Source organism: Emydura macquarii, unplaced genomic scaffold (genome assembly GCF_026122565.2).
Source record: "Emydura macquarii macquarii isolate MOO-44397 ecotype Brisbane River unplaced genomic scaffold, CSIRO-AGI_Emac_v2 contig_2457, whole genome shotgun sequence".
Taxonomy (NCBI): Eukaryota; Metazoa; Chordata; order Testudines; family Chelidae; genus Emydura; species Emydura macquarii.
In genome coordinates, this window is record NW_027132594.1 from 139497 (window position 1) to 167044 (window position 27548).

At 42.1% G+C, this 27548-nt stretch overlaps 1 protein-coding gene and 1 pseudogene across 1 annotated transcript in view; one reads left to right on the forward strand and one right to left on the reverse strand.

Annotated features, from left to right (window-relative positions):
- The window catches only part of LTBP1 (latent transforming growth factor beta binding protein 1), a gene marked incomplete at its 3' end in the record, with an annotated part of 277622 nt that overhangs the window by 131406 nt on the left and 118668 nt on the right, over nt 1–27548 (reverse strand). The window contains exons 5-6 of the mRNA XM_067562644.1: nt 16566–16790; nt 12256–12533 (exon numbers count right to left, since the gene is read on the reverse strand). Of these exons, the coding sequence (XP_067418745.1) occupies nt 12256–12533; nt 16566–16790 (503 nt within the window). The remainder of the gene's footprint in view (nt 1–12255; nt 12534–16565; nt 16791–27548) is intronic.
- LOC137162745 (mediator of RNA polymerase II transcription subunit 28 pseudogene) lies at nt 626–1145 on the forward strand (annotated as a pseudogene).

Here is a 27548-nt window from a genome sequence, read left to right on the forward strand (position 1 = left end):
AATCCTAAATACTGTGGCAAATGGCTGGCTTCACCCTAGTGGGTCTCGCGCTTTTGCCTCTCATAGTGGGCCAGGGCATCACCAGTTACCCCGGGAGGGGGGTAGGGACCATGGCCCGCCCGCTCCTCCAGGTCCCAGCCCAGGGGCCCTATGAGTAGCAGCTTTGTGCTGCTGGCACCATATACATAGCTGCAGTCTTTCCCCTGGGCTAATTTCCCCCATCTGTCCTTCTGGCTCCTCGGGCCCTGCTCCCTTGCTGCCTGGGGCTGGGCTTCCTTACCCAGGCCCTTGTGCCTGGGGGAGTATCACAGTCCTGCTTCGGGCAATCTTCCCTGTCCTGGGCCCAGTACCTCCCTCAGCACTCCTCTCCACTCCTCCACACAACTCTGAACTCCTCTCTGCTCCTTCACATAATACGATACGATACGGCACGGCACACCTCCACCTCGTGCGCTGTCTGTCTGGAGCAGAGGGTTTTTATCAAGCACCTGGCTGGGCCTTAATTGGTCTCAGCTGCTCCTAATTGCCCTCTAATGACTTCTGGCTAGTCTGCAGGGAACAGAGCCCTGAGCATTCTGGGGATTACATATCTTCCTTCCAGCACTCTCTGTTGAGCCCATGTGTCATGGCGGCGGCTCTGAGTGGGATGTTTACAAACCAGCCGCCGGGGCCACCTCCCCCTCCGCTTCCTCCGGGTCTCCTCCCGGCCCCTGCGGGACTGCGCAACCCAAACAGCATGCTTGTGGACAAGCTCGAAGCGTCCTTTGAGGCTTGCTTTGCTTCACTTGTTAGTCAGGACTACATGGATGGTACGGATCAAGAAGAAATTAGAACTGGTGTTGATCAATGTATCCAGAAATTTCTGGATGTTGCAAGACAAACAATGTTTTTTCCTACAAAAAAGATTACATCTATCTGTCCAGAAACCAGAGCTAGTTATTAAAGAGGATGTTTCAGAATTGAAAAATGAATTACAAAGGAAGGAAGCACTAATTCAGAAGCATCTGGATAAACTGCGTCACTGGCAGCAGGTTCTAGAAGACATGAATGTGCAACACAAAAAACCTGCAGAAATGCCTCAAGGACCATTAGTTTATCTTGAACAGGCCTCTGCTAATATTCCTGCACCCATGAAGCAAACATGATTAATAAAGATGATTGAATTTAGATCTTTGAGTAGTATTTTAACTTAAAGTGAACTGGAATATTAATCTTTCTACCTTGTATAATCTGTGCTGTAATTTGTAGTATAAAAATAAACAGTATGTTTTACTACAAAAAATAAATAGTATGTTTTACTACAACAACAAAAAAACACTTTTCTACTGCCCTCTGCCCTTGCTATATCACAATACATACATCTCATACCAAATCACTTCTGAAAAAACATGGTTTATTAAAATACTTCCATAAAGTAATTTTTTTGGGATATTTATCAAGTACTCTTCAGTCATAATCATAATTTAAATAATTCAATATTCCCTTTAGAAAACATTGGTCATGTTGAAAAATGGACGATGACTTACAATTCCCAATGAAGTCTTCAATAAAATACATTATTTTTATTTATACACACATCTATTAAAAAGGAACACCTATCCTTTGCTCTATATGCTTCTTAATTTATTTTAAAAATGCAATGATCAAGTAGATCATTACAGTAAGAACTCTAGCTCAAGCACGCTTACTGATCTCAACTACAGCAGATCCATGGATCCTACACATGCCCATCACTACGCGATGTACCGCATCCAGTGCACTAAATACCCCAATAGCAACTATGTGGGTAAAACCAGACAATCACTAGCTCTTGAATGAGCTCACACAGAAAAATGATAAAAGACAAACACCCTATCACCTGTGGGTGAACGCTTTTCACAAAGCAATCACTCTATATCTGGCCTATCAATCCCTCATCCTCAAAGGAAACCTACACACCACTTTCAAACAACAAGCTGGAGAGCTTAAATTCTTAACTTTGCTAGACACTAAAAACCATGGACTGAATAGACACACTGGATTTATGGCTTGTTACAACAATCTGTAACCCACTAACTAACTCCCTCACCAGCTGCTTTCTACACACCCCTTTCCTTTCCTCCCTATGACTGGAGGGATATTAACGGGCCACTTCACCTTGAATGGTCCCTTGAAATATGTTAACTACTTATACTAAATAATCTGGTCCATCTTGCATTTAGCTGTGACACTCTGAGGGCTTGTCTCTTCACATACCACGCTGCAGCTAAAGATGCTATTATGCCAGTGGGAGAGCTTCTCTTGTCTGCATAGTTCATTTACACGGGGTGGGGGGTTAGGTCATTATAACTACATCACCTGAGCAATGTAGTTATACCAATATAGGTCTATAGTGTAGACCTGTCCTTGATAAGTTTTCCAGACCTGAAGAGATCTGTGTAAACTTGAAAGCTTGTCTCTCTCACCTGCAGAAATTGGTCCAATAAAAGATATTAACTCACCTACCTTGTTTCACTAATATCCTGGAACTGACATGTGTACAACAACACTGCATATAGCAGTACAGTATGCAAATAGGGACAGACTTTCAGATAGGCAGCTCTGGGCTTTATAGATCAAAACCAACACTATAAATTCCACATAGTACTTAACAGATAACCAGTGCAGATCCAAAAGCACAGTCATGTGCTTGAGTTTAGTGCAGAGTACATTCTATAAGCTAAGTTGTTTCAACTACATATTTCTCTTTCAATGGAAAAGCTGTTCGGGTTTTGTTGTAGTTTGAAGAGTATGTATGTGTGTGGAGGGAGTTGTTGGTTTTTTAAAGTCACAGATGCTTAGCCCACCAGAAATTGAATGGTTGTGACTTAATAAAACCAACATTCAAAAAATCCTATTCAAGAGGCTAGACTATAATTTGTTAATCAGAGAAGATACGGGAATTCCCCTGGTGTAGTCAAATATGCAAAAACCAACTTCTTCATGCTTCTTAAGATTGGTTTTTATTTATTTTGTGAATAATAATTCTTTATTTACATTTAACAGGAAAGAAATCAAATCAATATTGGGAAAGCTTTTTTTTTTTTTTTTTTTTATTAAGACAAAAGCCTTAAAACTTGAACATATTTACTTAATTGTCAGCATCTGTAGCAATATTAGAAATATCTCTAATAGAGATTTAAAGTGGCATATGAGAAAAATCTATTGAGGCTTAGCTTTCTTTACATAAATCTTGACATATAGTAGGCACCTGTGTGAATACATATTCCATCTACACTGACATCTCCCATAACAATTTAAATGCACATTAATCATATGTAAAATTAATAGGACTCAGATTAGCAATACAAACTTTGTGTGCATCACGGACACAATAAAAGTATTTTGAAAAACAAGAAGATATTCTGTGTTACAATAGAGGCATTTTATTAGAATAAAAATGAAAAGAAGTTAAAGGTGGCAGAAGTTGGTCAAATAAGTTAAACAAAATGTTATCTGCTTGCTTGCTTAATACATACGGCTCAGTGGACCAATGCTCGAAGATGACAGACTCTTGCCTTCCAGAAAGATTCAAGTATACGTACAGATTTGACCAATATTCATTGACATGGAAATATCAGAGTCTGGACCACAGATGAATTACTATTAGTTTCGGACATATGTGCAACAATCTTTCTGATGCTGATAAAGTATTTGACAACAAGCAATGTTTCTTTCTGAGACAGCACTAAGGACATCTCTGCAGGAATGAACACTATGGTATCTTCCAGAAAAAATACTGACTCATGGTTCCATTCTGAGAAATCTAAAGGCAGTGGGGATGGCTGAACTGACTTTGAAAAAATAAGAGCAAGCCAGAATATAAACCCTTTCTCTATACCCAAGTTTTAAAATATAATAATAATAATAATAATCCTATTTCTATAGGTGCCCATCAGCCCACCTTTGTCTCTTCTTCCCAATAATCAGGGCACAAAAATTCACAAGAAAATAATATATATATATATATATCACTCTGAATCCTGCAGACTGTAATAATTTTTTATTTTATCCCGCATCTGCTTGTCTATTTTCTCTGACCCATAAGAAGGCCTCTGCTTATAGTCTTTCTAGAGGCTCTAGGTGGTTAGACAACAGGCAGGTTTGGCAGTCTGGACTGGGGTTGGACCAACTGCTTGTTCTAATATTGCATACTCTGCGGTTAAATGTGTAAAATATATTCTGTGTATCTCTGACCTGGGTAAGCCCAGATGCTTGGGATTTGACTACAGCAGCCAGCCTAGCCCTAGGGATTGGGGGGGGGGGAGGGGGGAGGGGGGGGGAGGAGGGGATGATAAACCTTGGAAGGGGTGGAAAGAAAACAGAATGACAAGAATCACTGGCTTGTGCCTGGGAGATCAGCTGATTATGTTCAAGGAGGAAAGAGGGAAGATCAGGATCACTTTAGAGACAATGGGGAGGAAAGAAGAAAAAGGAGAGAGATCTTAAAAGGTTTGGACAAATATAGATAACTTAGCATAAAATCTATCAAAAATGAGAATGTTATGTTGCACAGTCAGACTCAGACAGTCAGGAAGTGCCATAATTAAGGTTGAACATAACAACATACACAAGACAAGTCCCCCAGTACAGCTCTGAGATTCAAGACAGTTTATTTATAAATCATAATTTTAGAAATCAGATCAATAGAACACTTTCTCATCCATGCTAAAAGCAGAGGATAGAAATGGGAAGATAAGTAAGGTACTATACTAGCTTGGTTGATTTGCCTAGAAGGATCCACACACATTTCTGCAGTCTCTTTTGCAGACAGTGAAATCTCTGATCCCAGAATAATTAATAAAAGATTTTTAGAGTACTAAAGCCAATTATACAAAGCTGCTCTGCAAGAAAATACATAAACACTGACAATTGTTAAGCGAAGTCAGAATACAGAAATTATCCAGAGCAGACTCAAGTATTTAACTGAGGACTTATTACATCCTAGTATTAATAAGGAAAGCTCAGTCTGGCAACCTCCATGGACATATACAGAGGCTTCGTCACATGTACCAAAGCAAATATTGAATAAATATTGAATAAACCCATGGTACACTCACATCTTGAATACTCTGTGCAGGTCTGGTCACCCCATTTCAAAAAAGATATTTTGGAAATGGAAAAGGTGCAGCAAAGGATAACAAAAATGATTAGGGGTATGGAACAGCTTCCATAGGAGAAGAGATTAATAAAACTGACTTTTCAGCTTGGAAAAGAGATGACGAAGGGGGGATACAACAGAGGTCTATAAAATCATGACTGGTGTGGAGAAAATAAATAAGGAAATGTTATTTATTCCTTCTCATAACAAAAGATCTAGGGGTCACCAAATGAAATTTATAGGCAGCAGGTTTAAAATGAATAAAAGGAAGTATTTCTTCACACGACACATAGTTAATCCGTGGAACTCCTTGTCAGAGGATGTTGTGAAGGCCAAGACTACAACAGGGTTCAAAAAAGAACTAAATAACATCATGGAGGATAGGTCCATCAATGGCTATTAGCCAGGGTGGGCAGGGATTGCTGTTTGCCAGAAGCTGGGAATAGGCGACGGGATGGATCACTTGATCATTACCTGTTCTGTTCATTCCCTCTGAAGCATCTGGCATTGGCCACTGTTGGAAGAGAGGATACTGGGCTAGATGGACCATTGGTCTGACCCAGTATGGCCATTCTTATATTCTTAAATAAATGACTTCTTTTAGATTAGAGACCTATTTGAGCCTAAAAAATTTATGGTAGGTCTTTGTATCTGCTTTTGGCTTCTTTGGAAGTTGGGCTCTACAATTCCAATTAAATTCTTTAAAACAAAAACATTCTCTGAGACTGTACTAGGCTTTTCCCCAAAGTTGGCACTAAAAGGATGAACAAAACTGGGGAAAAATAGGAACATACCTCAGTCTAAATTTGGAGGCATTGCCCATGTACAGGGAAGTGTAGAGAGGTACTGCTCCAGAGGGAGAACTGAGAAAAAGATGGTTATTAACCTTCTGGAGCTGTTGTTCTTCAAGATGTGTTGCTCATGTCCATTCCATGCTAGGTGTGCGTGCACCCACATGCACGGCTACTGGAATTTTTTGCCTTAGCAAAATCTGTAATATCTGTAGAGCCCTGCACTCATGTGCTGGTAGTATATGAGGTGCCGCCAGCCCGCCACCCCCTCAGTTCCTTCTTGCCATCCACTCCGACGGTGGGGACGGAGGGCAGACCATGCAATGGACATGAGCAACACAGCTCAAAGAACAGTCACAGAAGGTTAGTAACCGTCTTTTCTTCTTCGAATGCTTGCTCATGTCGATTCCATGCTAGGTGACTGACAAGCAGTATCAATGGAGGTGGGTTTGGAGCTAATGGAAGTGCTATGTTCAGCACTGCTCTGCCGAAGCTAGTGTCATCCCAGGCCTGCTGGATGATGGTGTAATGGGACATGAAGGTATGGACCCATGACCAGATAGCCACTCTACAAATGTCCTGAATAGGCACCTGTGCCAGGAAGGCTGCCAATGAGACTTGATCCCTGTGTAGAGTTGGCTGTAACTATCACCAGCAGTGGTACCTTTGCCTATTCATAACAGAATTTGATTCAGGAGGTTAACCATGAAGAGATCCTCTGGGAGGACACCGGCAGAGCCCTTTCTATCACTGCAACGAAAAGTTGTGTGGACTTGCGGAAGGGTTTAGTCCTGTCAATGTAAAAGGTCAGGGACCACCTAACATTAAGTGTGTGCCATCTTCTCGCCTCATTAGATTTGTGTGGGAGAAATATGTCCTGATTACTGTGAAACTGAGACACCACCTCAGGTAGAAAGGCGGGGTGAGGTTACAGCTGAACCTTGTCCTTGTAGAACAACATATATGGTGGTTCTGAGGTGAAAGCGCTGATCTCAGAGACCCTCCGTGCAGAGGTAATTGCCATTAAGAAGGCTACCTTCCAGGAAAGGAGCAGTAACAGGCAGGTGGCTCAGGGCTCAAAGGGGAAGCCCATAAGCTTTGACAGAACCAGGTTCAGGTCTCACAAAGGTATCAGATCCCTGACCTGAGGGCAGAGCCTCTCCAAGCCTTTCAAGAACCTGCCTGTCATGCCGTGGGAAAAGATAGACTTACCTTGGATCAAGGGGTGGAAGGTCAAGATGGCCGCCAGGTAAACCATCATTAACGAGAGGACTAAGCCTTGGTGTTTGAGATGTCAGGCGCAGGTGTAGGAACCGACCGTGGTTCTGAGAAAGAAGGTCTGGCCAAAGTGGTAGTTCAAGTGGGGGCGCAGTGGACAGCTCCAATAGCATGCCGAACCAGTGTTGTCACAGCCACGCAGGAGCAATTAGAATCACATTCAGCTTGTCGTACTTGATCTTTATCAATATCTTGTGGATCAGTGGTATCAACGGGAAGGCGTACATGATTGCCCCTGCCCACAGGAGAAGGAAGGTATCGGACAAAGAGCCCTTGTCAAGATTGTGGATCAAGCAGAACTGCGGGCACTTCTTGTTCTGTGTGGATGCAAAGAGGTCCACTTGGGGAGTTCCCCACTTTCACAACATCATGCCAGCTATCTCTGGGTGGAGTGACAACTCGTGGCGAGATGAGAAGGACCTGCTGAGAAGGTCCACTAGTGTATTCCTGGTACCCAGGAGATGAGAAGCCAGGATAAGAAAGTTGTTTTGTACTGCGAAGTTCCACAAGCAGAGAGCCTCCTGACACAGAGTTGACAAATGGGTGCTGCCTTGCTTGTTGATATAACACATTACAGTGATGCTGTTCATTAAAATCTGGACTATCCTGCCCATCACATAGGGAAGGAACACTTGGAAAGCTAGCTGAATAGTCTTGTGTTCTCTGACATTTATATGGAGGTTGAGATCCTCCTGAGACCAAATTCCCTGAGTGCTGAGATCGTTGATGTGGGCCCCTCAACCTAAGTTCGAGGCATCGGAAACCAGTGTCACCAAGGGAGATAACCCTTCAAAAGGTATGCCCTCCATCACCAGGTGTGGTTTCGACCACCATTCAAAGGATGACCAGATGTGAGGTTATATTGTGACCACGTTGTCCAAGCTGTGCCTGCTCAGGGTGTACAATGAGCCAGCCATGATTGTAGAGGCCTGAGGCATAAAGGCATATGGCAAACCACTTAGGTGCAGGCTGCCATATGCCCCAACAACTTGAGGCATGTTCACACTGTCATGAGAGGGAAGGTCTGAACATGACCGATGAAATCTGACGTGGCCCGGAACTAAGGCTCGGGGAAGAAGGCCCTGGCCTGGATGGAGTTGAGGACTGCTCCAATAAACTATCTGCTGGACGAGAAAGAGAGTCGACTTCTGCTCATTTATTAGCAGGCCGAGGCGCTGGCAGGTTGTCCTTAGCAGAAATAAATTGCGATGGACCTGAGTCTGTGACCTGCCCTTGATGAGCCAGTCGTCTAGGCAAGAGTAAATCTGTACTCCCCGATGTCTCAAATAAGCTGCTACTACTGACATATACTTTGTGAAAACTGTTGGGGCAGATGAGAGGCAAAAGGGTAGTGTTGTAAATGGGTTTGATTCACCGTAAATAGAAGGAACCTCCTCTGGCTGGAGAAAATTGAGATGTGGAAGTATGATCCCTTAAGTCCAGGAAGGTTTACCAGTCCCGTGGATCTAAGGAAGGGATAATAGAAGCTAGGGAGACCATACAGAACTTCAGCCTTTTATGATACTTGTTGAGGCGGTGCAGGTCTAAAATAGGTCTGAGGCCCCTCCCTTTGCTTTGGGGATAAGGAAGTAAAGGGAGTAAAACCCTTTCCCCTTCATATCTGGAGGAACCTCCTCAACGGCCCCCACCTCTAGAAGGCCCTGCACCTCCCAAATGAGAAGTTGCTCATAAGAGGGGTCCCTGAAGAGCGACAAGGAAGGGGGGGTGGGAGGGTGTGAGGAGAACTGCAGGGAATAGCCAGTTGAGATGGTGCTGAGGACCCAATGGTCTGATGTAATTTGGGCCCATGCAGGGAGAAAGGGCAACAGGTGGTTTTGGAACAGGGGAGGAACTGGATCCTCATACGGAACTGGAACACCATCCTCGGGCGCACCCACAAATGGGCTGATGTTGCCCGCTTGGCTGGCATGAGGGGCCCAGTTGAGTCGCGAAAGAGGTCAGCAGTCTGCAGTGCCTCTGGTGTAGATGGCACCACTATCTGGAGGGGTCCCCTTCTGCTCCCTGGAGTCGGAGGCAGTTCCCTCATTGGGCTCGCAGCCCTAGGGGACGCCAATTCCTGCTGCTCTCATGCAGGCAACTGGCCCATCAAGGGTCCTGTGCCCAACCCCGCTTTTTTGTCGTTGGGGTCAGGAGAGCACCCTCTATCTGAGTGTTTCTTCTGCCTTCTTCGGAGTTGGGGAAGCAGACCAGCGTCAAGAGGGTCCTGGGGCTAGTGGAGTGCTCTGCACTGACAATAATGTGCTTGGCACCCAGTTGGCACAGAGTAGTTCCAAGGCTGGTCTCAGCACTACATCCATAAGCAGGGCTTTGAGACGGTTATCGCTATCCTTTTTAGTTCTTGGCCTGAAGCCCTTGCAGATCCTACACTTGTCCTTTCTGTGTGCTTCTCCTAAGCACTTCAGGCCACTATCATGGGGATCGCTGTGTGGAAAGGACTTGTGGCAGTTAGCACACGGTTTGAAGCCCGGGGAACGAGGCATGCCCTGATTCCCTGATGAACGTCCCTAATGGAATTACTACTACTTAACTATATATGAAAAAACTATATCACAACTACTAAGATAGTAATTCTACAGCACTTGCAACCACAAGAGAAAGAGGGAGTTCCAATAACCGTCACAGGCGGGAAGAAGGAACTTAGGGGACACAGGGCCGGCAGCACCTCATGTACCAGCGCATAAGTGCAGGGCTCCAGGCAGAGCCGGAGTCAGCCCTACAGATACTAGTAAGGCAAAAAATTCCGGTTGCCATGCGCATAGATACGCACACACCTAGCATGGAATCGACATGAGCAAGCACTCAAAGAAGAAGCATATGGCTCAGAGAAGCCTTGTGGAGATCCCAGTCATGCAGGGTGAGGACACAAGCAGCTACATTAATCTAAGAGGTGCACCTTGCTATCCTACACCGTCTGCTGGGTAAGACTCCATAGCACTCCTATGGACCATCTCTGCCCCCACTGTACACCACAAAAAGAATAGGGGGGAACAAATTCCTATGCTCTGTTGCCTGTAATTCTACCTGATCCTTATGCAGGCCTCACAAGAGGATGGAGACTCTTTATGCCCTCCACTTCAACTACTACAGACAGAACGTGGCCCCAATTTGTAAACATAAAATATGCAATGATGACAAACAAATTATTACCAAAAACACATACCCCAGCACAAGCCTAGCAGTGTACAAGGATAACATGCCCCTAAGCTGTCTGGGAAGTATTGCCTATGCTCCAGGTCTGCACTTCCCTATCATATTTCTAGCACTCCGTAATAACCCATGTTAAGAGAGGAGTAAATCTGATAATCAGACAATAATATAGGGCATGTTTCTCCTCCTTATACTGTATATCATGACACTGTGAATAAAAACAAGATGAATTTGTTCCATATGCCCTTCTCTAGGCTAAACTTAGAGTTGTCCTAAATAGGTCCATTTTCCACTCATTTTTCTTCAAATCTTTCTCAATCTCAGCTTCTACTATCTGCATCTTCGTTTTCTTTGACCACGAGTAAGTAAAAAACTGTGTTCTGTCCCTTTTATTTTCTGCTTTTGTTGGAGAAACATTCACTGCAAAGGCTTCTCCCAAGGCATAGTCCAGTTTAATTGCCCACAGTGGTATGCACGAAGTTCTGCTAAATACAAAGTCAGACATAAATCTGTCTCAGATTTAGAGTGGGCAGATACAAGATGGATGTACTACAAATGATTCCTTAGATGACTTATCCCACCAAGATAAGCAAATTTCTTTCTTGCACTTTATACTTTCTTATCAATAAACTTTGTGAAATGTTTCCAATCATCAGAGTGCATGGCTCTGTCCATGATGTGAACTACACAGCTCTCACACTTTAAGTCCTATTACCTCTTACAAACAAAACACCAAGAAGATTAAGCACAATCACCTGCTGCTGGTTAAACTACAAGACCAGCTGGAGGAAAGGGAAGAGGAAAGGCTATATTAACAAGGCAACAAGCTTATAAATGGCTTAATAATAGCCTGCTACTGAATAGATGACCAATAGGTCTACCGCACAGAAACTAAAAGTTTATTTGAAAGCTAATATATTTTTATGATAAAAAAATTATATGTATGTACTGTTTGAAATTTAAACAGAGAAGGGTAAAGAGACAAACAGAGAGAAGAAAACACATTAACTGTTCATTAAAAGTTCATCAAAGTTAAAAGCAACTGAAAACAGGGTCTTGTAATGAAAAGTGTCAGACAACCTTAACTACAGATGTTAACTTAACTACAGATAACATTTTGTTTCTCACCCTTTTCAGGTTAGCAAACCATTGTCTGAAGTAAAAATTATCATTTTTTCCCAATATTTTCATTTCAATTTTTCAATTTAATATAAAAGTAAGCATAAAAATGTATCAATGGTAACACCACTAAGCCTAAATAATTTATTTGTGGGTTTGTTCTGAGAGGTTGACAGAGAATACTGGATCTTTAAGAGTAAGGGTGAGTAGGTGGTGAAGAAGCAAGACTGTTTTTTATTTTATATAGAACAAAATTTTTAGTGGTTTAATGATTGCCTTTCATGACACACTCCCACACCACAAACCAGCAGTCACAACCCACCAGCAAATATTATTGAAAAACATATATAGCTGCTGCAGACTAGGAAATAAATGTTAAAGGAGATGGCAGCCACCTGAAGAGAGTGGGCACTTACTGCTCCTTTTGAAAACAATTGTTTGGGGGAGAAGAGAGGATGAACTGTTGAAGATACTCACTGTAGTCTGCTCAAGCTGCAGCCATTTGATGAGGAGAGAAGAGCATCCAGGAAAGGGAGAAGGGGGACTCAGCTGGATATATCACCTAAAAGCAATATCTCAAGGACTCTGGTGTGCAGGAGAAGGCACTAGCTCAGAGAAGGTGTGGACTATTAGCACTATTTTGCATCAGTGAGAGGTGAAATCTCTTTTGGAAAAAAAAATGTTGAGGGGTCCTTTGTTGACTGATGAAACATTTTTCAGTGTTGTATAATACTGCTTTAAAGCGTCTTGTCTCAAAATATATTTGCAAATATTTCTTACCTGTGTCCCAATAGTCTCCTGGAAGCAGCGCCCAAGCTGAGTTTTAGCAGAAACAGGAAACACATGAGGAATGGGTTGCTGATGTGGGTAAGTAGAATATCCTTTTTGGGTTTTGTGATATGGAACACCCTGATAGGAGACCTGGGGATGTCCTGGCTGGGGTACTTTCACTTTCTGTCCTGCTGATGTGCTGTCAATTCTTGAAACTTGATGGAACTGTACTGAGGCCTCAGGGGGATGTTTCACATGGATATTCACTACGTTAGGAGGGAACTTCACTAAAATAATTGGAGGAAGAAAAAAAAGGAAAAAAGATGTTAAACAGAAATACATGACATCTTCAACACTTTTCTAGTATTAATGTTTAAATTAAAATGTGTATATAAACATCCTAAAATATAAAAGAATATACATAAAGCCCAAATATAGAAAAAAGTTAAAATGTGTGGTTTAGAATGGAAGATAATTCAAACTCTTTGTACAGAAAAGTAAGATCCAATAGAAAACAGTCTTAAAGACTACTATGTAAGGTAGGTGTCCAGCTAGCTGGTGTGACATTAATATTTGTGGTCAGACTGTGTAAAAAAAAAAAAAAAAAAATCCCATTCTAGAGTCCCAGAATTCAAACTCTATTAAGTAATTTTTGGATATACAGTAAATGTTGTTCTATTTTTCAAATCCATTATCTCCCTTTGGAACATAGAGAAAGCTTCAGATTTCATCATTTCACCTTCATATACCAGCCAAGTCCTGAATTTGCCCCTGAATCCACTGCTGACCTCCCAACCATCTAAAAAAACCACTCCCTTCATTGAACTTTGAATTAAGGATTTGTCAAATAAGGAGCGACTGCTTTTCAAATACTTGTTTTTAAATGCAGTTGTAGTTTTAAGTCTGTGCATGTATGTTCAGAACTTCCATTCACTTATTCCAATATAAATCAGGAGTAACCCTGTTAAAGTCAATGGAATTGCACAGATATTAAACCAGTCTCATAATCCCAAAACCATTATGGATTTGGGCTCTTAAACCATTTTAAATATTATTTTTTATAAAATCTTGGTATATCTTTAAATCTCCTTTGAGAATTCATAGTTGGAGTAACTCTAAGAATCTACTCATCTTACATTTTACAAGTAAAAAATGAAAGAAAGTAATGCTCTTGCAGACAATTACTTAGGAGCATCAAAAAAGGCTTAGCCTAATAAGGGGAGGGTTTCTCTCTCCTGAGAAGCTTTAGAGCAAGAAATAACCATCCCTGTGTGTACCCCATGCTAAACCCTGAAAACACTGATGGTAAGTAGGCTTAATTTTATGGTGAATGACATGAGGAAGCCTGGATACAATATAGTGTGAAGTAAAACAATTCTCATGTATTATACACAGAAAAGCTGGAATGAACAGGGACAATATATAAACAATATCATCAAATGAAATATAGTTAGGTAGGTATTTTCTCACCTCTAAATTTTGTGTTGCCAAGAACACAATTTCAGGACTGTTTGTAAGTTTTAAATATATTTGGTTATTAAAAAAAGCATTTAATACATGCAGTTCAACAAACATTTTGGGGGGAAAAGCCACTTAATTTCTTAAACTGTCATAATGCAGTCAGACTTCAATATTTAATCTATGTGTCTGGGATGATAGTGTCCGCATCTGTTAAGTGTACTTTCCTGTAATGCACTCCTAAGGCCAGCCAGACAAGAATACAAGAGAGGATGTTAGCTAGCTGATCCTGCTTAGATGTCTTCCTGTCTCCAGCAGATGCAGCAGCTCTTCTTGATGGTTAAATGCTTCTTTGCAGAATTTTACCCTAAGTCTTTAATTCCCATAAGGCTTAGTTAGTTTAGTCTGGTTGTTTCTATAATGAAATTATGTTTGCTTTTTCTCTACAGTACCGTGTGACAGGCATTTTCAGTGTATCCAGTCGATCTTCCTTAAAAGCAGCAGCCTTCTAGTTTCAATTTGCACTGCTTTATTCTGCGAAGCCACAACTTTGGCTTTTAGCCACAGCTTTGGCTTTTTAGAGTTCCCAAGAATTAGCTGATATGAATCCAGCAAGTATGACTCCATGGCTTTGCTGGTTTTTAACACCCCACTTGGGGATATCAGAAAGTCAGAACTTCTTAATACCGTATGAGGTCTAGAATAATCAAGGCACACAGGGAACAGAGAAAATGTTGTCAGAAGGAAAAGGTAAGCCCTCTCTGAGGAAAAATCTTTTGAGTGGAAATTGAAAAAATTATTTTAATGTCATTTTGCACTACATAGGGAAGACAGCATTACATGACTATTTCTGGCAAACAAAACTGATTCACTGTCATGAATACATTATGAATGGACACCCCTTTCAGGCTAGTGTTGTAGCTTCTTTCTGACTGAACAGGTCTCAGCAGGCAGATACTGACTTAGGTGCCTTGCTGCCTTCTATAAGTCCATCTAGCTCTGCTAGGGATGTTCAGCCAATTCAAGACGGTGACAAATCAAGATGAAAGTGCTTCCTTGCAGGTTGTGTCTGTCCCCAAGATGCTCTTTCTCCAGATCTTTGATTCCTGTCTAGCTGCACTGTTAAACTTTACTTTCTGCGAGTCTCTTAAGGATGATATATTTCATCCTCTTACCCAGAAAAGAAGCATTCCTCTCCCCATAGCTCAGTGTCTTCATTTGGACATGGAAATGGCAGGCAAAGGCAACGGGATTGGTGATGACCTTGACGGGGAGCTACCTCATAAAGGGGTAGGCAAATTCCTCACGAGTAAGAAATCTGCTGTGCTTTCAAGTGACCTATACACTAAACATGAAGGATGGCTATGACCAAACATAAAGAGAGCCATTCTTCTTTAAGTTTCACCATTTCATACAGGATATCTTAACCCAAGATGGAATGCTCACAGTCATAAACGTCAGTCACACTAAGTATATGGGAGTTAGATCCTCTTCTTCAAACTAAAAGTTCAAAGTAATTTTGGTCACCTAAGGTACGGTCTAGTATTTCTACATTGGTAAAATAACCTATTTTTCAATAAATTGGGTAGCAGTCCCTCAGGATCTGTTTACTGAAAAATAGAGATGGTGTGCTTCAGAAAACCTTCTAATTCTATTGTTTCCAAGTAGGTGACTACCTGTATTTCTTACACAGCTATAGCCTGTTTTGATAATAAAGTTATTAAAATAGATTATGCCTATCATAATCTAACTTTTTGGATTTTGTTTTTAGCAAAGCAATTCAGAAGCTAACTGTGAACAACTAATTCCAACAGAAAATTATTTTTATAATGCATTAATTCAGTTGCAATAATATGGAAAAGTTGGCTGTATGTTACCAATTACAGTCAAAATTAGAATGATTAGTCCAAACAAACAAAAATTAGTGTTAAATTACTGAATTGTGGAATTTAATTGTAGGACCCTCCAAATAAACGGAACAAACATGGATGAAACTCAAACTGATACTGATAAATACTCCTCTTTGAGTTAATTCTTTATCAATGTTAAGCATCAGCAACATGTGAGTTGCAGCTAACAGGCTGAAAATGACAGATCTCTCAGTTTGGGCAAGATTACTGATTAAAACAAGATGAAGCTGAGATGTTAAATAAATACTTTTGTTTCTTCATAGCATTTACATGGCAGTAGCAACTTATCTATGATTTCATTAATCTTACTGGAAATACTGTTCTATTTAACTGAAACTGTCTCAAACTCCTGAAGTGATATTGATGATCCATGTCATGGCCTCTGTAAGTCAAAAGGATCACAAACAAAAAACAAACAACCTCCACATACAACAGTTCACTGAGAGTGAGAGATAAGTGTAAGGGTAAACATGGATTCTGTTTTCATTTTTACATCATTAATTATGTTGGAAGACAACCTCTGTCTGTTCAACACTCACGGGAACTTAATAGTTTGCCACTTTAAGAGTCACAGACAAATGACAGACTGCGTTCTGAAACAATGCCTTCTGCCCTTCCGCTGTGAATCTGGCTATGCGCTTGACAGAAGGGAACTTCATTATACCAAAGAATGTGGCACCCTTTTTAATTTTGTGCTCTGGACTAAATTCTACCATGAATTAAAGTAAAATTACCTTAGCAAACTCATTTCAATAACACTGTGTTTCTTATTATTCCAACCATCTAAGGAAAATAACTTCCAATCATTCGGGTGGGCTCTGGAGTCAAGCTGTGGTATCTAGATTCAAACTGTGTAGACAGACGTCATTATCATTACTGGTCTGGAAGCCAAAATTAGAAAGTAAAACTAGCTCCAAAGGGAAAAGTATCCATGAGAGAAAAAAAAGTTACCTTTTACTCCTTGCTGTCCGGGCATAGTCAGTGGTAAAGTATGCGTAGAGTGGATGATATGTGATCCTATGGTCTTGCTTGTTTGCTGTGGTTGATGGTAACGTTTTGGAGTATTGGCACTCTGCACCGGGATTTGACAGAGTTTACCAGTATAATTAGGAGGGCACTGGCATTTATCTCTAGAACTGCACTGTCCTCCATTCATGCAAGGAAGGTGACAAATAACTGAAAGGGGAAAAACAGAAAAATACAGAGAGGTTGTTAGTATCTCTTCAGCTGCAATTATTTTGTACCATTAGCTGATATTACATCGTGGTGCTACTGATAGCAGTAGAGAAGGGAGATAGGTTTCTTCTGACATTTGTGGAATGGCTGTCCATGTGAGAAAGGTTTTTGCTTGTTTAGTGGCAGGGTCACCCACCCTGCTTATTACCTCTGTATGGTTCATAAACTTTAAGGTCAGAAGGGACAATTATGATCATTTAGTCTGACCTCCTGCACAACGCAGGCCACACCACCTCACCCACCCACTCCTGTAATAGACCCCTAACCTATGACTGAGTTATGGAAGTCCTCAAATCATGGTTTAAAGACTTCAAGGAACAGAGAATCCACCAGCAAGTGACCCATGGCCCATGCTGCAGAGGAAGGCAAACTAAATCCAGGGCCTCTGCCAATCTGCTCTGGGGGGAAATTCCCTCCCAATCCCAAATATGCTGATCAGCTAAACCCTGAGCACATGGGAAAGACTCATCAGCCAGACATTCGGAAAGAATTCTCTGTAGTAACTCAGAATCCACCCCATCTAACATTCCATCACAGGCCATCGGGCATATTTACCAGTAGTAGTCGTCAAAGATCAGTTAATTGCCAAAATAGGCTGTCCCATCATATCATCCACTCCATGAACTTATCAAATTCAATCTTGAAGCCAGCTAGGTTTTTTGCCCCCACTGGTCCCCTTGGAAGGCTGTTCCAGAACTTCACTCCTCTGATGGTTAGAAACCTTCATCTGATTTCAAGTCTACACTTCCTGATGGCCAGTTTATATCTATTTGTTTTTGTGTCTACATTGGTGCTGAACTTAAATAATTCCTCTCCTTCCCTGCTATTTATCCCTCTGACGTATTTATAGAGAGCAATCAAATCTCCTCTCAGCCTTCTTTTGGTTAGGCTAAACAAGCCAAGCTCTCTTCATATCAAGAACAGTGTGTGTTTCTTCCTTCGGAACCTTATCTACTATATTTCACCATAGGACAAAAAGAATGCTATATTTAGTAGCCTCCTTTGTATCCAGTCCTGTGTGTGGGTACCACTTCCTGGAAAGTCTAACTCTTTCTGAAAACCCTGAAGCCTATGCCTCCTCTGGAGAGAGGGATAAAACCCAGCCACAACAGACAATACTGGGGGTAGATTTCCCATTTCCCCCATGTGCCCAGTCTGTTCTTTGAAAAAAAATTTCCTAATCAGGGTAGCCAATTTTTATATACATACATACATACATATATTTCTGACATGAGCCAATATTTATAACCATCCAGATCATTTGCATAAAACACGCAGAGCAGGTTCTCCCAAGCAAACTGCAATACTTTTAATTAAATATAGTATTTCCATTGGATGTATCAGCAACTAGCAGATCTATTTTTTTCTGAGGGATCCAACTTGTCCAGCATTAATATATATGCAGAGTAATTCTTCTAATTCTTTTTCCTGTGTTAGGAAAATTTGCTAAGCACTTAAAAAGCACAAGGAGTAGAAAAGAAATACAATTAATGCAACTTGTCATAGACTGGAAGAGAAGGTTGTTTTAACACAAGTGACATATTAGTGCACTCTAATTCCTCTAACTCAAACTATTTACATACTATACATTTTTAGACAAAAGACCAAATTCAGAAGTGATGTGTAAGGTGGTCCAAGTTTCCTTTACATTCAAGACCTACTCCCACATTCTGATTATAAGGTAACCTAACTACATGTAATTTACAACCTTCTTCAAGCTCTGTGTTGTTTAAATTAAAGTAGGTGGTGTTATACTTCAATTTACACATTCCTGTACTCCCTGTTTATTGTCTTTCTTGCTACAATCTTCTCTTCTGGCCCCTCAATGTTGAGCTTCACCATCTTAGATTCCTTTATACTTAGACTCTTGGCTCAAATTCAGAAGTGATGGGTAAGGAGGAGGAGGTTGTGAGTTACTGGTTGATGAGTGGGAAGGAGTCTAGGTGAGTAAGTCTAATAGAATCTAAGTATGTCTAAGGGAATCTTGGTGTTACAACCACTGATCATGGAGAAGGAGAGGGGAGAAACAGAAGAAATAATAAGTTGTACCAATTTAATGGTATATTAATTTCTAGACTCACAAAGAATTTTCCCCCAGAGCCATACAAATGGTATATCTACGCAGCAATCAGAGGTGTGACTGCAGCATGTGTAGAACTACCCAAGCTAGTTTTGATCTAGCTAGCTCAAACAAGAGCAGTGAAGTCACGGCAGCATGGACTTCAGCATGGTCTGTACAAGCTTGACTGGGACCCCCAGCATGAATTCAAGAGCAGCTAGCATGTGTTGAAGTCTGTGCTGCTCTGGCTTCTCTGCTATTGTTACTTGAGAGAGCCAGGAGGGCCTGACAGAGATTCTAAATTGAAGGCTGTTGGAAATAAATGCTGTTCTCTCCATGAGTTCTAAATGCTTGGCCTCTTTGTCAGAGGGATGACCCTTCAGTATTGCTTTCTGGACCTTTCTGTGGCTGCTTGGACAACTAGGGAGTTTGGGTCAGGGTGGGAGAACAAGAATTCTGTTCCCTTAGCCAGGACAAAGTACCACTTTTCCTCCCTCTTAGGGGTAGAGGCCAAAGTGGCTGACATGTACCAAAGAGTTCTCACTGGCATCATTGACTGGGAGTGCTATTTGGGTAGACCTTGTAGGTCATAGGATGTCCAGGAGCTTGTGTTGCGAGTCCTGAACTTCCTGTAAGGGGATTTGGAGCTTTTCTGCTACTCTTCAAAGTAGCTCTTGGAACTGTTTATGGTTGTCCAGAGGAACAGGTGAGGCTGGAGCCATCACCTCATCAGGCAAGGAAGAATAAATACTTGGATCCGGTTCATCTTCCTCCTCCATAAATTCAGGAAGCTCCAGTTGATCCCTAGGAGGAGAGAACTGATATGATTCCCTAGGGGATTACATGGACTCTAGGTGTTGTGCGTATGGGGTCTCATGGCCTCAGTAAGGCCAATATGAGGGGCAGAAAGTAGGTTGTGATGGTCCTCAAGGCACTGGGTTCCACCAGACCTGGGGGGGGATCCCCACTTGGATGGATGAGGCTAGAAATAGGAGGCTCTTAAACCTCTGTCAGTGCTGAACTCTATCAGTGGAAGGGAAGATGAATCCACTGGAACATCCAACTCTCCAGAAGAGAAAAGGTTGGCTCCAATTCCATCAGCAGTGCGCATGTCAGGAAGCCACAACTAGTGGATGGAATGAGAGATGCGCTTCTCCTTGGCGTTAGAATCTCGCTGTGACAGTCAGTACCAACAATAGGGGAGATTGTGGGTCCAGAAGAAGGAAGACATTTTTAAGTGTGGTATAAGATGCTGGAGCCTTAGAAGACTGAGTCTCATTGCCCTGCACGGCCAGAGTCAGTGTAAAGGAACTCTTGGTAGTCTGTGGTTCCTTCTGGGGCTGCGGCTGTACCGCTGGTGATGTCTCTAATTGCATGGTTATCGTTGGTACCAACGATATGCAGGCTTTCAATCCTTGTGCTTTGTTTTAGTTACTACCAGTGTCAGTGCTGATGATGAATGTGGAGAGCGGTGCTGAAGGAACCTTGCTCTTACACACCCTTTAATCACAGTCATGAGGCTTAGGAGGATCTCAATTTTTGTATCCTCAGCGTGAAGTCTTAACCGATCATCACTTAGAGATGATCGGGTTTTTTTTTTTTTTTTTTTGCTCTTATGGTATGAGAGGTCCAGATGAAGGTCCTTCACTCTAGCTGTATCTGCTCCAGAGTCAAAAAAGGAGGCACACTCCTTGATGTCTCAGGATAATGCATACAAGGATTTCCCTGGCTTGGATCCAATGGAGGTCTCATAGTGCACTCTGTTAGGTGCTTCCAAAGTCAGAGTTCTTGCACCTGTCACATTTGGCAAGGAAAGAAACATCAAATATTGCACTTAGCAGAGATATGAGCTTCTCCAAGGCAGTAGAGGCAGCGTTGGTTGTCATAGCTAGAGTGGGGGCAGGAGATGCAATTCTTAAAGCCCAGGAGCCTGGGCGTAATCTAAGTCCCACACCAAGGAATCAGAGGATTCCTCAGAGTGGGAATTCTAACTAAATAACTACTTATCTAACTAACAATATAAAACTTTACAAAATTTACAGGGAAGAACATTAAAGGTCATCAATTTCAGCCACTGGAGGTTCCGACTCATGTCATGCGGTGGTGAAAACAAATTGAAGAGGCGTTGGTCTGTACCACCCCTTATAAGCTCAGTATGGAGCATGAGGGGAGCAACTGCACAGGCATAGAAATCTCCCCTCTGAGGCAAATGGCGCATATGCATACCTACAATGGAAACCACATAGGGTCCAGCACTTGAAGAAGAAATAATAATTTAGAGAGCAGGACTGTTATGTCAGGGACTGATTTATTTTTTAATTTTCAATGACGACGTCACTGTGTTGCCACCCTCTGTGCCTCTTTGTGGTATGGCATGATGCTGCACCCAGTCTGCTGGAGTTTCTCCAATGAGGTTTCTTGCCCCCTCTGTTGGCTTATGGCTCAGCCCTCTGGCCAGGTCACTATGAAAGTGCAACCTCCCTTTCCGGGATAGCAAAGTCAAAAATCACAATCCCAAACAAACACAAAATAAAGGAGTCTTTACAGCTGGGCATAGTTGTCCACCACTCTGAGGTTATTTGTCCCTCTGCCCTCAGCATTCAGATCTCAATCATGGCCTGGTTTAGCATGTGATCATGGTGATCTGGGAGATCTGTCTATACAACTTATTAAATCAGGTTGATGTTAGAAAATTGTTTTTATGAAATTACTATATTACAGAATGCCCCTATCTATGTGTATCCACAATGAGCTGGCAAGGTTGTGTCATGTCTCTGCCAGACCACGGACAATGGGAGAGGTCATTAGAACTCAATAACCATCTATTCAAGAAAAAGTACCTTGGGACTTTGGGCTTACTCAATCTGGGAGAAGATACTTCCTCTTCCTCTTCCTATCTGAAGGTAGAGGGGAACTGGAGAACAATGGATAGTTACCAAGACAGGATAATGAGATAGGTAACCAAAGCAAAAGGTTATAAAAGAACTCACAAGGGAAAGACTCAGAGAAAGACACAAGAAGTTTTGCTAGAGAAAGGAAGGGGACAGACTGGCCAAGGTCAGAGGAAGCAAACTGACCTAGGTAGGGAGGCTCCATGTTTCAGAAGAGAAGTCATACAGCAGCAGGGGAAGGTTCCTGGATCCCACAGAGGACTCTGACCCCAGCCCAGAGAATGCCCTGGAGTGCTGAGGAAATTGAAGCAAGGAAATGCATGTAGGGTTTATTATTACTTTTTAGATCTATGTATTTCTCATGTGATTAAGTAAAGAGCATGAGGGTGTTAGAATTCTGTGCAGTGTCTGTATGTTATGTGCTACACCTATCATGTGGCCCCTTGAAGAAGTAAGCCTGAAGATTCATACCTTTGGTGGGATTCTGGGAGAGGGAGTGTTTAAGCGACAGGGGAGTTTGAGGAGTCAGTATTGGGCCCAGGAGCTAGACAGGGTATCACATGGTCACAACTCTCAGGACAAGGTACTAGATACAGGATCTGCACCCCAATAGTGTGCCAACGGACTCCAAGACAGGGGCAGTGTGTGGGCTCTGTTCAGACCCCGCAGACTTAAAGCACACAGGAGATTCAGTGTCTGGATCCCCTCACTGCAGTCTAATTAGCCATCGACAAAGGGAGCCTGACTGGATCTGTGATGCTGACAAACCAGCTTGCTTTCCCTCCACGAAGGCGGTAACTGGCCACAGTTCTACTCAGCTTCTAGCTTCTTTCCCCAAGTGAAACAGCTGGTCTGCTCTCCTTGGCTAGCCACAACTAAGCGAGCTCTCCCCTTTTCGGTCCCTTCCTACAGGCATGACACCCACTAAAGGTGCAGCAGGCCAGGCTGACTGTGCTCACTGAAGTTCATTAACCCATGAGAGGTTTGTATTAGGGATGTAAAAATTAGTTTAATCAAAAATCCGTTTAAATGTTCTAAAAATAGAACAGCTCTTGCTGAGGGGGAGCGCAGAGCCCAGCACGCTGGGGGAGGGGGAAGAGGGGAAATAGTTGCAGCTGGGCTCGTCCCCCTCTCCCCACTGGGCTCTGCGCCTCCAACCGAGCTCAGCTGCTGCTACCCCCCAACACCTACCTCCCACACCTCCCCCGCCCCCCACTCACGGGGAGCCAGCCCAGCTGCGGCTACCCTGGCGCTGGGCTCCACACCCCCTACCTTCCCCTGCTTGCAGGGAACCATTCCTCTCCATCCCACTTGCAGGCTACCAGCTCCATCCCAGCTGCGGCTACCCCATTCTCCCCCCTGTGCTGGGCTCTGCACTTTTCTGTCAGCAAGAGCTGCCCAGCTGCTCTCGCTGGCGGGGAGCCAGCCCAGCTGCCACTCCCCTCCGACCCCAGTTTAAACAGTAAACAGCTGTTTAAAATGCTTAAACAGCTGAGTATCGTTTAAACGTTTAACCTTTTACATCCCTAGTTTGTATAGCCATCACAGAGGGCAAATAAAGAGAGTTTAAAACATTCTTTTCATGACCAAGAGACCCAGACACATACAAGCACATTCAAGACTTGCATCAAAATGCTTTCAGACTTCAGAAAATTAAATTCAAACACAATTATCCATATTTTAAATAACAAAAATGATTTTGACACTATGCAAGGAAAGTTGATACTTTGGCTAAGCCACCGGACTGAGACTGGATTCTACACTCTCCTACATATGTCCTGGGTGACCCTGGGAAAGCCACTTAGGCCTGGATCCACAAAGGGACTTAAGCACCCAAGGCCCATTTTTAGGCACTGCTGTGATTCAGGAAAACCACACTTGGTTGCTGCCTAACACTTCAGGAGCTTACAGTCTATTGCAGACTAAGTTTTTGCAGTAAAAGTTCATTAGGTGCCTACATTTCTGCTTCTGGACTGGCTCACTCTAGGCATCTGGATGCCTATCTGCATTCAAAGCCCCAAGGCGATCCACAAACACAGGGATGACAGAAGATCCTCCACCTATCTAACTGATGGAACCTGGTCAGGTAGGCATGCTCAGAAGCCACCTAGCTCCACACAAAACGGAGGCTGAGGAGGAGGTTCTCCTGTATAACCTTTAGCCCAATGATTACAGTACTCACCTGAGATGAGGGAGATCCCGAGTTAATATTCCCTTCTGCCTGATGAGGAGAAGGGATTTGAACAGGGATCTGCCACCTCTCATGTGAGTTTCCTAACCTGTGGACTATAGAATCACCCTCATTCTCTCTGCCCCAATTAAAATTTAATTATTCAGTGATTTAAATAAAATGGAACAAATTCAATAGGAGAGACAAAAAAAGACCCATATCAGAATATCGCATAGTCCAATGGCTTGGATAGTCACTCAGAGGTGGCAGACTCTCTTCAAATCCCTTCTCTACATCAGGCAGAGGGGCGATTTTAATTGGCAGAGGGTTCTCCCACATCCTGGGTGAGAAACCTACCCACTGGGCTAAAGGTGATCCTACTCCGCCATCCCCCTCTCCACTTCAGCTGTCTTGTGGTATTAGGTGCCTGCCTCACTCACTCTCACAATAAATGACTTAGGTGCCTAAGCCACTTGACTCCAGGTGAGGGGTTCCCACTGTGGATTGCAAGAAGAGATAGGCACCTTCCTGCAGCCCAGAATTAGACGTTGAACTCCCTAAGAGGGTGGGGCTTAGGACACACCCTATTCATTGGCCTCTCCCATTGGCTAACTTAGGTGGCTTGCTGCCTAGCATGCTGGCTTCTGTGTATCACATTATAAGGTGCCTACCTCTCCACACACACTGTACAGGGAGCCTAGGCACCTAATTCAGGCTTTGTGGCTCACGTTGTTGTTCCAATGATTTTCTAAGCACCATGACACTCAACATTGCAACACCTACATTTTTTGTGGATCTGGGTCTCAGTCTCTCTGCATCTTAGTTTCCTACCTGTAAAAATGGGGGTGACATTACTTCCCTATCTCACAGGGTTGCTGTGAAGATAAATTCATAACTGTTTATCAGTGTACTCGGATATTATGATGGGTAGAACAATCAATATAACAATAATATTTAGCAACTCTACAGAGATCTTCAAAGTGCTTTAATTAGCTATAGCTAATTAATCGTGATTATTTATGCATATAGCCCCATGGATTACTACATATTAAATCTGGACCCAATATTGCATTCCTTGAGAATCCATATTCTCCTCTGAACTCAATGGTTGGTCTGGATTCACAAGGAAAGCAAGATTGGGCCTCTGAACTATATTTCACAGCTGCAAAAATAATTTTTCTATTCCAAGTCTAGCCTCATATATTAGAGGAAGTCATCCTTATAATCATCACTACCAAATAATTAAGTTTCATAGCCTTCTGACAGGAAAGGTACCTAAAACTACCAGGCTGACAGTAAGCTTTAGAATAGGGACAGGGGTTTATGAATACTCCTAAACAAAAAGTGAATCAGGAAAGCAAGAAGTAAATCAGTCTGGCTAAATGGCAGGATTCAAGAGGTTATTCAAGCCAAAAAATGCAAATCTAACCTTACAATACAATACAAAGATGCATAAACTATGGCAGGCAATATTTAAGAAGAAAATTAGGATAAAGATGGAAATGGTTGACAAGAATGATTAGAAGCCTGGAAAAATTTCCATATGAAGAGAAATTGTGTAAAACTGAATGTATGAAGAATTGAAAAAAATTGAATGTATGTATGTAGGTAGGGTGAACTGAAGTACCTTCATGATACAAGGAAAAGGGGACAGTCAATGAAATTGAAAGGGAGCAAAGTAAAAACCAATAAAAAGAAATGATTTTCTAGACAATGCACACTTTACCGTTGGAACTCATTGCTACTCATAGAAGCGAAGTGCTTAGCAGGATTCAAAAATGGATTGGATGTTTATATGAATGAGAACATTCAGAGTTATGATACTGAGGACTAAAAGAGAGAGAAAGATTTAGAAGTTTACAAGCTTCAAGGCATAAACCAACCTCTAACTGACTGGGGGTTAAGAAGAAATATGTCCATGGGCACGTTGTTCCATAGTTGGCAACTGTGATTTCTTGCACCTTCATCAGAAGCATGTGATTCCCGCCACTATCAGAGACAGGATATTGGGCTAGAGGGACCATAGGTCTGATTCTGGTATAACAATTCCAAAATGCTCCACTAAGTATGAGTTTTGGTGTTAGTAAAAATCCAGGATATCAATATTTGGAGTTTGATTCCCTATCCCATGTGAGCTCAGTTCAAATGGAGCCAAGACAGGGGCCATCCGGGAGTCAGTTGTGGATTCCTAATCTGGAGCCACTTGGCTCCAGCACAAGTTAGAATTGCAAAGAACAGCTCTAATTTATGTCCTCAAAGACTTTACATCAGCGGAGGACAGAAGGTAGTTTCCTTCCTCCCACTTGCTCATTCCCTCTCTTTAGCCTGAGGATGAGATAGGGCTGGTGCAGGAGGTGGCTACGCAAGCAGAGAGTTTTCCTAAACATGGAGACTTCTCAGTTTCCATCTCCAGCCACTTGCCCATAGGGTAAAATTTGGAAAGGTCAAATTCACTTTCTGCAGACAGAGTTTGCACCTGCAAAAACGGATCCTACTTTTTTTCGCACCTGTAATTAAATGGAAGCAAAACTGTCAACACTTGGAGGGCTCCATACATTATTTGTGCCCTCAAAAATGTAAGTTATATCAGGCCTCTTTAAAAATGTGGTACACACTGTTAGTCTGTAAAATGATCATTATCACATATTTGTTAGTCCAGCTGCTGGAATATCACTAGAGAATCCTTAATTTTAACTAGCCAGAGGTTGCCACTATTGATCCTCATGAAGTCAATGAAAATAACTTTTTGAAGCAGTACAAAAACTATCTTACAGATTGTCTGACAATGAACTATGCAAGTTCATAAGAAAATTTGCAAGTTTAAAATTATTAGCATACAATACATTGCATGCTTTCAATTTTTAGGGCTGGCTATCAGTAACAACCACCAGAAGAAGATTTAGTTCATTCATGGTATGAAATGGAGATGTTTAAATGAGACCAATGTGGCCTATTTAAATTTGCGCGCACACACCCAATTTGAAGTATGAAAAAAATACAAACTATTCTCTTGCAGCTACCAACTTTAATAAGGGTTGTTGAAAACAGGCTATTCATCACAAGCGTGATGACTTCTTTTCTTTACTTTAACATTCAAAGTGAATTTAGTGCTGATGAAAGATGCCAGACTAAAACCCAGTATTAATTCTCAGAGCAGAAGCTAATACAACACAGGTAGTGACAGTACAAGACTTCTGTATTCCCTCTGAAATGAATCTCAGTTCCTTTTCTGGCGTCTCTGATGAGACTGCCAATAAAGGGACCAATTAATGTAAACTGTGAGATGGCCACTTGTCCTCTTGGAACCAAGCCAAAACAACCAACTTATTTTACATAGGACACTGAATATAAGGTTACACTACTAACATGAAGCTGGAATCAAATTGGTATAGAGACACCAAGCTGTTACCAATCTCTATAGCTAGCCAGTTCTCTTTAGTGTGATGATTTTGATTCCTGTATAGTGCATTGCTCCATAGGGGAAAAAATCCTCTTCACCAGTAGCTGTAAAACCCAAGGCTACAATGAGATTAGTTTTACCTTAAAAATAAAAATAACACCACATTATTTTAAAATTT